This window comes from Dendrobates tinctorius, unplaced genomic scaffold, assembly GCF_039654945.1.
Source record: "Dendrobates tinctorius isolate UK_male_01 unplaced genomic scaffold, ASM3965494v1 ptg000020l, whole genome shotgun sequence".
Taxonomy (NCBI): domain Eukaryota; kingdom Metazoa; phylum Chordata; class Amphibia; order Anura; family Dendrobatidae; genus Dendrobates; species Dendrobates tinctorius.
This window is the reverse complement of record NW_027361688.1, coordinates 1,631,378-1,642,061: the sequence shown is the minus strand read 5'-3', so window position 1 is coordinate 1,642,061 and position 10,684 is coordinate 1,631,378. Positions and strand designations below refer to the sequence as shown.

General features: G+C 49.6%; 4 protein-coding genes and 1 pseudogene across 4 annotated transcripts; 3 read left to right on the top strand and 2 right to left on the bottom strand.

Moving 5' to 3' along the window:
• Positions 1–429: 429 nt before the first annotated feature.
• On the bottom strand, positions 430–929 carry LOC141083145 (histone H2A type 1). The gene has a single exon (XM_073567327.1). It carries the CDS (start codon positions 877–879, stop codon positions 487–489), a length of 393 nt encoding a protein of 130 aa, XP_073423428.1. The 5' UTR covers positions 880–929; the 3' UTR covers positions 430–486.
• Positions 930–1,164: 235 nt separating this feature from the next.
• On the top strand, positions 1,165–1,642 carry LOC141083144 (histone H2B 1.1-like). Its single transcript, XM_073567326.1, has one exon. It carries the CDS (start codon positions 1,210–1,212, stop codon positions 1,588–1,590), a length of 381 nt encoding a protein of 126 aa, XP_073423427.1. The 5' UTR covers positions 1,165–1,209; the 3' UTR covers positions 1,591–1,642.
• Positions 1,643–6,851: 5,209 nt separating this feature from the next.
• Positions 6,852–7,350, bottom strand: LOC141083255 (histone H2A type 1). The gene has a single exon (XM_073567425.1). The coding sequence runs from the start codon at positions 7,299–7,301 to the stop codon at positions 6,909–6,911; it is 393 nt and encodes a 130-aa protein (XP_073423526.1). The 5' UTR covers positions 7,302–7,350; the 3' UTR covers positions 6,852–6,908.
• Positions 7,351–7,605: 255 nt separating this feature from the next.
• LOC141083256 (histone H2B 1.1-like) lies at positions 7,606–8,061 on the top strand. Its single transcript, XM_073567426.1, has one exon. It carries the CDS (start codon positions 7,631–7,633, stop codon positions 8,009–8,011), a length of 381 nt encoding a protein of 126 aa, XP_073423527.1. The 5' UTR covers positions 7,606–7,630; the 3' UTR covers positions 8,012–8,061.
• Positions 8,062–8,993: 932 nt separating this feature from the next.
• On the top strand, positions 8,994–10,314 carry LOC141083258 (histone H4-like; annotated as a pseudogene).
• Positions 10,315–10,684: the final 370 nt, after the last annotated feature.

Sequence of the window (10,684 nt, the reverse complement as noted above, 5' to 3'; positions counted from 1 at the left end):
TAGCGCCATTTTATTCCATGGCACTTTACGTGTGAAAAGGGGTACATAAAAACAAGTAAAATAATCTTAATCAAAGTCCCGATTGTAGATCCCCCCCAAAGATGGGTGAGACTGAGAATACAATAGGTGAGATATTTCAGACCTCCCTGGTGCTACACTCACTATAGATATACAGCAACTTTATTACTCAGCATCTCCCATTACAAGATATCAGACCAATCACAAAAAACACTGGTCACAACTCCACATCATGCACCTCGTCAGTGGCACTGTGCCCACACAACAGCACTCACAGGATTATGTTCACTGCCTGGTGTAGCTAGATCACCCATCCACACCAGTGTTACATAGAATCTCAGCCATATAGCAGATCAGTACATACAAATCACACCAGAGATCAGCGGCGTCAGCTCTTGTGGGGACGGTGTGGGTGGCTCTTAGAAGAGCCTTTGGGTTGTGTGGATGATACGGGATCGGTGGCAGCGCTCACTTGCTCTTGCTGGACTTGCTGCTCTCGGTCTTCTTGGGCAGCAGCACGGCCTGGATGTTGGGCAGGACGCCCCCCTGGGCGATGGTCACCCCACCCAGCAGCCTGTTCAGCTCCTCGTCATTGCGCACGGCCAGCTGCAGGTGTCGGGGGATGATGCGGGTCTTCTTGTTGTCTCGGGCGGCATTCCCAGCTAATTCCAGGATCTCAGCAGTCAGATACTCCAGCACAGCGGCCAGATAGACCGGAGCCCCGGCGCCCACCCTCTCAGCATAGTTACCCTTGCGGAGAAGTCTGTGCACACGACCAACCGGGAACTGCAGTCCTGCCCGGGATGAGCGGGTCTTGGCTTTAGCACGGACCTTCCCTCCTTGTTTGCCGCGTCCAGACATCACTGCGCTCACAGTTATCAGCAGATACAGAATGCTCTTGTGTGGGGAGTGCACAGTCTCCTGCACCTTTTATAACCTGCTGCTGCCCCGCCTCCTCTCCTGCCGTTGGCTGGATCTGAAGTCACCAATGGAAACAAGACTTGTGGAAACACCAATGAGCTGCAGTGGGTGGAGATCATTACGTGTACATTGGTCACATGACTTTCTCACCCAATAGCACAGCGATCTGACAGCATTGCTCATTTGCATGGCCGGTCTATAAATACGGCCGCTCTGGGAGGAGCAGGATCATTATTCTCTCTCCAGTGAAGAGAACATTCTGCTCTCATCATGCCTGATCCTGCCAAGTCTGCACCAGCGGCCAAGAAGGGCTCCAAGAAAGCTGTGACTAAGACTCAGAAGAAGGATGGAAAGAAGCGGAGGAAGAGCAGGAAGGAGAGCTACGCCATCTATGTGTACAAGGTGCTGAAGCAGGTCCACCCTGACACCGGCATCTCCTCCAAGGCCATGGGCATCATGAACTCCTTCGTCAATGACATCTTTGAGCGCATCGCAGGGGAAGCCTCCCGCCTGGCTCACTACAACAAGCGCTCCACCATCACCTCCCGGGAGATCCAGACCGCTGTGCGCCTGCTGCTGCCCGGAGAGCTGGCCAAGCACGCCGTGTCCGAGGGCACCAAGGCCGTCACCAAGTACACCAGCGCCAAGTGATCTGCTCTGTGCTCTGCACCCACAACCCAAAGGCTCTTCTAAGAGCCACCCACCCCGTCTACATCAGAGCTGGGGCTGCTCTTGTCCTGCTGCACTGACTGGCATTATCAGGGATGATAAAATGTTACAAAAAATATTCTTGTCCAGCCTGGATTCATAAGTGGTGCCTAATCCAGGTAAGTGCCATCTGGATATTTGTCGTGTGGCTGATGTGATCTATATGGACTGATACTGAACCACATTACAGGCTTGTACAGATGCTCTAAAAACTGGGACTAAAGACACCATTCAGGGTGGTTTCACATTAGCGTTTTTGTGCACTGCGTTTGCGGCGCATCCATGCGCCCCTATCTTTAACATGTGGGACGCATAAACTTGCATTTGCACCCGTTGGTATGCGTTTTGCAGCGCATGCGTCTTCTGGTTGAGTGCGTCGTGTTGCGCAAAATGCAACATGTTGCATTTTTCTGGCGCCAATTTTCAGTCTGAAAACGCATGCGCACTCTTGTGTAAAAAAGCGCATTAAAGTCTATGGGAGCGCTTATGTGCGCAGTGACACGCACACGACTGCGTTAGTGTGCGCTTGCGTTGTCTGAGCAGGGACTGTCTAGACCACCCCCCCCCCAAAAAAAAAAATACATAAATCTAGTGGGTGGGCATTGTTTGTACTTCACAATTCTACTGACTCTGGAGAGGACAGCACAGCTTTGGGAGTATACCAGCTAATTTTTTTTTGCCCTGCAGTATATTGTAACTTTTTTTTTGGTGCAATTTTTCTTGCAGAATTTAGGAGGCTCATGGCATCAACCAGTGAGAATTCCCACAGTGGACAACCAAGTGAAGTGAGTACATTATCAACTGTAAGTATTCACTATCACTTCTACACATGTGTAAAATTGTATTTTTTCTTCACAGAGCTCTTCAAGTGGTGAGGAAGGACAGGAGCAGCCAACTCGGGGCCGAGCATCGGTGGCAACACGGCGTGTATTTTTTTTTTTTAACCCCATGATGAAGTCTGCAGCAGTGCCTGTGACAGATCGCTGCTCTGTCACATTGATGTGTGATGTGACAGATCAGCTGTCACATGAGTTATGTCCCCCCTGTCACATTGTATGTGACAATGTAAAAAAAATTGTTTATAAAAAGGGTATAAATTTACAAGAAATTGCCATTATCGCCTTATAAAATTGTCCCGTTCGTTAACCCCTGTAGCGAAGCCCATAAAAAAATAAAAAAAATTAAAAACAAAAAGATAATGCTTTATTATCATACAAATAGTGCTATATCGCCCAATCAAAAAGAGGAATATAAATAACGATGGTACCGATGAAAACCTCATCTTGTCCCGCAAATAAAGAGCCGTCACGCAGCGTAATCAGCAAAAAAATGAAACTTATCGCTCACAGAATCTAGTGATGCAAAAATAATTTTTATATCAAATGGCTTTAATTGCATAAAAGCGGCAAAACATAAACTACATAAATGAGGAATCGCTGTAACCGTACTGACCCAAACATTACAACTGCTATATCAATTTTACCGCACGCGGAACGTTGTACCCCCCCAAAAGAATTTCTGGAAATGATGGTTTTTGTTCATTCTGCATCCCAAAAATTGTTATAAAAAGCGATCAAAAATGTCACATGCCTGAAAATGTTACCAATAAAAAACCGTCAACTCGTCACGCCGAAAATAAGACCTCACATGACTCGGTGGGTCAAAATATGTGAAAATTATAGCTGTCAAAATATAGTGCAGCAGAAACTATTTTTACAATAAAAAGCGTCTTTTATCGTGCGACAGCTGTCAAAAATAAAAACCCGCCATAAATAGTAAATCCAACGCCCCGTTATCACCTGTTATGGAAAAATGAAATGAATGCAATTTTACAACTCATGAAGTACAATATGTCACGAGAAAACAATGTCAGAATCGCTGACAATGTCAGAATCCATGGAAGCGTTCCAGAGTTATAACCTCATAAAGGGACATTGGACATAATTGTAAAAATTGGCCCGGTGATTTACATGCAAACCACCCTGGCGAGTAAATGGGTTAAAATATTATATCATTCAAACATTCATGTCTTTCGTTCAATTCTAGGTTCCACAACGGGACGAGGAGGAGGTGAATAACGACCTCCTCATCACATCTGTCCATGAACGGATTCCGTTGTGGGACAACCGTGATCCTCTGCATTCTGACGCAGTGGTGATACGGCGGCTGTGGAACGAGGTGGCCAAGTCGCTGTGGGATGGATGGGACAATGCCTCAGCTAGCGGTCAAAAGGACTTTCCTAAGTATTATGACAACGCTGCAGTGACAGAGTTGGCCGTGATCACTCAACCGTGTGTGATGTGATGAACTCCTGCGAGTTAATTGCATCACATACGGTTGTTTTATCAAAGCCAAAATTGCTATTGCTATATTTTTTTTGGTTCCTTTCACAGTGAAGAAAGTCAAAACTAGATGGCGTTTCATGAAGGACCGCTTCAATAGGGACCTGAGGCAGGAGGGCCAGGTTCAAAGCGGTGCTGGGGGCAAGGACCAGGAAGTATAAGTACCATCGTCTCCTCAGCTTCCTGAGACCGGTCCTTGCTCGCAGAGTGTAAGTATTTTCTTGTTGGATTCCATTGTGTTGTGTTTACCTAATCAGAATTTTTAAAATCCACAGGAGTTGGAGAATTTAAAATTGAAATTTTTGTATAGTAATGTTTCCTTTTCTTTTTTGTTTTCACAGCACCTATAGCAGCACCTTAGAACCTGGACCGGCATCAGGATCTGTCCTTCATGAAACGCCATCGGACCCGTCCCAGACATCCCGCAGCGAAGAAGTAGGCCTGCAGCACAGTCTGGAGAACCGGCAGCAGGTCCATCCGGTCTTCCCCTGTCTGAGTCCTCTGCCCCTCCTTTTTATGGCTCTTCCTGCCAGCGGGGCTCGGACAGGCCACTCATGCCTGAGTTTGTACATTTGGGCACGGTCTTCCAGAATTGCTTCAAGGTGCTGGGTGACAGTGCAAACTGGTTTATCCAATGTCACCCGACGCCTTGAACAACTGGAAGTCGAGCTCCAGAGACCGGCAAGACATTTCTTTAGTGCCATAGAGAAGGGCATGTCAGAAAACCCAACGCCGGGACTCCAGCTTACTGTAATGCAGCATATGTGAATGCTATGCAGCAGACTCGGTTCATGGAGCCACCACCAGCGGCAGCCTTTCCACCAGCCCCACAGCTGTCAAGTCTAATAGCGAGTTCTGCTGCATATCATTGTGTGTCCACCACCATGCCCTCAGCCGCCCAACACCACGCCGGGGGCTGGGGACCGCCACTACACCGCTCCATCGAGTGCTGCTCATGCAAGGATGTCCACCACACCACACAGACCAAACGCTGGGTCATGGTCATACAAGGAGGTCCACCACCAACAGACGAGCCCACCATACCGAGCAGACGCTGGGTCCTGGTCAAGCGCGGAGGTCCACCACCACCACGCCAGACCACCACACCGAGCAGACGCAGGGTACATTGACCACACCCACCACCAGGCCGTGTACCCACAGTGGAGCCACCGTTCAAAGAAAAAGGAGAACTGTCCATGTATCTCCACCATCACCCCCTCCAGCATCACCTACCCCTTTGACTTTACCTTCCCATGTTTCACCTCCCAATGTGTCAACCTCCAGTATCCCTGAAGTTCCAGCAAGCATACTTGGCACATCCCCTTCAGTCTGTCATTCTTAGTTTACTGTAAGTGATATATGTAATTTGTATGAATCCCCCCCTTTTCATGTACAGCACCATGGAAACAATGGTGCTATATCAATAATAATTCTGTTTAAAAGTAAAGCTGAGCAGCAGCACTCAAAAGCCAACAAGATTTTTTGATGTATAAAAAAAACCCAAAAATCCTTTGATCCAAATGTATGTGGCTCACGAGTGATATAAGAAGTAGTAATATGAGATCCAGTTTCAGGCTCCACTATTCAACAATGATGTCAGGAGTCCATTAAAGCTGCCCATCAGATTACAGGGGATGGAAGCCTCCTGCTCAGTCACCTCTCACTGAATCCCACCACCCCTGGGTTAGCACCCCCATAGTGACAATTTGGGTATATAGCACTCTATGGGGGTATACAGCAGGAGATGGAGGGTATATAGCACTATATGGGGGTATACAGCAGGAGATGGAGGGTATATAGCACTATATGGGGGTACACAGCAGGAGATGGAGGGTATATAGCACTATATGGGGGTACACAGCACTATATGGGGGTATATAGCTGGATATGGAGGGTATATAGCACTATATGGGGGTATACAGCAGGATATGGAGGGTATATAGCAATATATGGGGGTATACAGCAGGAGATGGAGGGTATATAGCACTATATGGGGGTATACAGCAGGATATGGAGGTTATGTAGTACTATATGGGGGTATATAGCTGGATATGGAGGGTATATAGCACTATATGGGGGTATACAGCAGGAGATGGAGGGTATATAGCACTATATGGGGGTATACAGCAGGAGATGGAGGGTATATAGCACTATATGGGGGTATACAGCAGGAGATGGAGGGTATATAGCACTATATGGGGGTATACAGCAGGATATAACCCTTTGCTCCCCGGACCAGTGATGATCTCGGTGATTTCTCTCGGTCTCACGCCGCCATTGCTCTGTGACTAGATGAAACGTCCTGGAGATAAAAGCGGGAAAATGACAGGAATAAGTGCGGGAAATTCAAAACCCCCAACAGCTCTGTGCTCCGCCCACATGTGAGGAGAAGCCGCAGCTCCTGCTGCTGGGGGAGGGGCTGGTGACCGCGCTGTGCCCGGATGGCTGCAGTCTGCTCTACGGGAGCCGGAAACACCGACCACTGAAGGGTTAACACCAAGTGCTGCCTGTGGGCGGAGCCATAGCCGTACTGAATTCTGATTGGCTGAGCACTAAATATGAAATTCCCGCCCAACAGCTGTGTCTCCACTCTGTTCTTCTCAGTGTAACACGTGGTGTCATGGCGGCGGCTCCTGTCAGGCTGAGGAGATCTGTAGACTCCTCACTATGTGAGTATTGTGTGTACAGCATCATATGGCCGTATATAGAGGCTATCACATTATATGGAGTGTGGTTCTATATAATACAATATTGAGTATATGAGATTTCAGTGATGGAAATTACATGGTGTTACGCAGAATCTCAGCCATATAACAGCTCACACCAGAGATCAGCGGCGTCAGCTCCTGTGGGGACGGTGTGGGTGGCTCTTAGAAGAGCCTTTGGGTTGTGTGGATGATACGGGGTCGGTGGCAGCGCTCACTTGCTCTTGCTGGACTTGCTGCTCTCGGTCTTCTTGGGCAGCAGCACGGCCTGGATGTTGGGCAGGACGCCCCCCTGGGCGATGGTCACCCCACCCAGCAGCCTGTTCAGCTCCTCATCATTGCGCACGGCCAGCTGCAGGTGTCGGGGGATGATGCGGGTCTTCTTGTTGTCCCGGGCGGCATTACCGGCTAATTCCAGGATCTCAGCGGTCAGATACTCCAGCACAGCGGCCAGATAGACCGGAGCCCCGGCGCCCACCCTCTCAGCATAGTTACCCTTGCGGAGAAGTCTGTGCACACGACCAACCGGGAACTGCAGTCCTGCCCGGGATGAGCGGGTCTTGGCTTTAGCACGGACCTTCCCTCCTTGTTTGCCGCGTCCAGACATCACTGCACTCACAGTTATCAGCAGATAGAGAATGCTCTTGTGTGGGGAGTGCGCAGTCTCCTGCACCTTTTATAACCTGCTGCTGCCCCGCCTCCTCTCCTGCCATTGGCTGGATCTGAAGTCACCAATGGAAACAAGACTTGTGTACACACCAATGAGCTGCAGTGGGCAGAGATCATTACGTGTACATTGGTCACATGACTTTCTCACCCAATAGCACAGCGATCTGACAGCATTGCTCATTTGCATGGCCGGTCTATAAATGCGGCCGCTCTGGGAGGAGCAGGATCATTATTCTCTCTCAGTGAAGAGAACATTCTGTGCTCATCATGCCTGATCCTGTCAAGTCTGCACCAGCGGCCAAGAAGGGCTCCAAAAAAGCCGTGACCAAGACTCAGAAGAAGGATGGAAAGAAGCGGAGGAAGAGCAGGAAGGAGAGCTACGCCATCTATGTGTACAAGGTGCTGAAGCAGGTCCACCCCGACACCGGCATCTCCTCCAAGGCCATGGGCATCATGAACTCCTTCGTCAATGACATCTTTGAGCGCATCGCAGGGGAAGCCTCCCGCCTGGCTCACTACAACAAGCGCTCCACCATCACCTCCCGGGAGATCCAGACCGCTGTGCGACTGCTGCTGCCCGGAGAGCTGGCCAAGCACGCAGTGTCCGAGGGCACCAAGGCCGTCACCAAGTACACCAGCGCCAAGTGATCTGCTCTGTGCTCTGCACCCACAACCCAAAGGCTCTTCTAAGAGCCACCCACCCCGTCTACAGCAGAGCTGAATAACACTGTGTTGATACAGTGTTTCCCCGAAAGTAAGACCCTGTCTTACATTAATTTTACCCCAAAAAGTCCCACCCTGTCTTACTTTCGGGGGAGGTCTTACTAGCCGAAAAAAAATGACAATTTCTTTTTAACCAATAAATTAACATTTATTAACATGCTGTTATACCCCATAACAGTGCCGTATCCCACTGCACACAGCCCCACACCCCATAACAGTGCCGTATCCCACTGCACACAGCCCCACACCCCATAACAGTGCCGTATCCCACTGCACACAGCCCCACACCCCATAACAGTGCCGTATCCCACTGCACACAGCCCCATACCCTATACAGTACATGTTTCCCTACTTGGTTTTTAAATGCTGGACGTTTTCCTCTGCGGTGCGGCTGTGGGTGCGGAAGGCCTGTGCTGCAGGGAACGCTGTGCCAATCAGCAGGGAAACAGCGGTGACGTGGGGCTGGGGCGGCCAATTACAGCCCAAGCTGCTGGACCAATCAGTGCTCGAGCCGGGGGCCGGCGGTGACGTGGGGAACAGGGGCGGCCAATGAGCTGTTGAGCTGGGCGGATTGCGGGGTTAACACGGCGAGTTAACCCCATGAGCGCTGGACCCGCCCAGCTGCACCTGAGGACACCTCTGGAGCCTGGGGACCCAATGGGGGACAGCGGCGGCCCAAAGGTAAGGGCCTTACATTTCACAGCGGCCCCCAACCCTGCCTTACATTCGGGGGAGGCCTTACATTGAAGGACCCCCCCGTAACCCCCACCCTGTCTTACTTTCGGGGGGGTCCTACTTTCGGGGAAACAGGGTAGGAGGCAGAGATTGGGTCTCTGACATAGAGGACAGGGGAGAGAGATGCAGAACTGCTATATAGCTCTGTATAAGACAATGATGTTTACCGTCCATATACTGATGTAACCAAACCAACATATAGTAATATCGCCCCCACATACTGATGGATACGTCTACATCAGAGCTGGGGCTGTTTGTGTGCTACTCTTTTAAATGGGGAAATTAAGTGTATAGAAAAAAGTGATAAATCAAAGGTACCAAATGCATGAACCACCAAACTCCTATGCCCCCCACCATTACTCCTCGCCCACTGTAGCTGGCAAAGTCCATGTGTCTTCCTGCTGGTCCCCTTAAGGGTATGATTTTTTTTTTTCTCTACCCTTTATTTCCATATAATTTCCTCATATGAGTTATGATCTGATTTACCCCTGGTTTCATTTTTTTTGTCCCCTGTTCTCTCCTCCGCTGCCCCAGCCTGTCTCCGCATCCTAGTCCTCTCTTTGGTTCCACTATCCTGTATATGGCTCATATTATGTGCAGGTAATTTTGATTAAATCAAATGTTTGGATTTTATCCTTTTGGTGGTTTATGTAATCCATCTTTTTCTTTGTGTTTTATATCTATGGGAGCATTCCATCAATTTATGCAAATTCTGCATTTATGCATCTATTCTGGGAGCGAGGCCTTGGTATTTTGAGTTGCTTATTTTGACTTTTGTTCTATGTATACAGATGTAGAGAATCTAGCACTATAATTGTCAATGATTGATCTGCAGGTCCAGCTCTCACATTGTAATTACTCCGAGCAGGATGTCACCGGGGAGAGGAATCAGGTTTCTGACTATTGTTGGTGTCATCCCAGTAGAAGGGGACAAAAAAATGAGCGGGAAATTCAAAATCACTAACATTTCTGTGATTGGCCAATCAGTAGAGGAAGGGGCGGGGCTGATGCAAATTACTTTCCATCCCTGCCCTGGAAACGCGTCATCGCTGCAGTTCTCTTTCTGGTCCGCTCACAGACTATATAAAGGCGGACTGTGCACTCCTCAGTCATAGATTTCTGCTGACTACCTGGAAGATGTCTGGTCGCGGTAAAGGAGGGAAAGGTCTGGGGAAGGGCGGCGCCAAGCGGCACAGGAAGGTTCTCCGTGATAACATCCAGGGCATCACCAAGCCTGCCATCCGCCGTCTCGCTCGCAGGGGAGGAGTGAAGCGCATCTCCGGCCTCATCTATGAGGAGACCCGCGGCGTCCTGAAAGTCTTCCTGGAGAACGTGACGCCGTCACCTACACCGAGCACGCCAAGAGAAAGACCGTCACCGCCATGGACGTGGTGTACGCGCTCAAGCGCCAGGGCCGCACTCTCTACGGCTTCGGAGGTTAATTGTATTCTCTGCTCTATCCTGACAACCCAAAGGCTCTTTTAAGAGCCACCCACATCTTCTGAGGAGAAGCTACAGCTCCTGGGGAGGGAGAGGGGGAAGGGGCAGCTGATAGTCCTGGGCTGGGATGATTGCAGCCTGTGCTGCTGCAGCTGGATACATTGCAGGCACTAATGGGTTAACACTGAGGGCCTGGGGGGGAGTAATCTGGTGCTGCCTGTGGGCGGAGCCATAGCCCTACCGAGTGCTGATTGGCTGAGCACATGGGCTGATGGTTTCTTCTGCTCTTTGTTCTCTGTAACATGTGGTGTCAGGATGGCAGCGGTGGATCTGCTCTTGTCAGGCTGGGAGCTGAGATTACAGGGGTAGTTCCATCTCCAAGACCCTACATTAGTAAATGCCTCCAATTAGAAATGTAGTATA

Bases quoted from the DNA above. Each gene is read 5' to 3' on its own strand.
- LOC141083145 (XM_073567327.1), bottom strand. From the start codon at position 879: ATGTCTGGACGCGGCAAACAAGGAGGGAAGGTCCGTGCTAAAGCCAAG.
- LOC141083144 (XM_073567326.1), top strand. From the start codon at position 1,210: ATGCCTGATCCTGCCAAGTCTGCACCAGCGGCCAAGAAGGGCTCCAAG.
- LOC141083255 (XM_073567425.1), bottom strand. From the start codon at position 7,301: ATGTCTGGACGCGGCAAACAAGGAGGGAAGGTCCGTGCTAAAGCCAAG.
- LOC141083256 (XM_073567426.1), top strand. From the start codon at position 7,631: ATGCCTGATCCTGTCAAGTCTGCACCAGCGGCCAAGAAGGGCTCCAAA.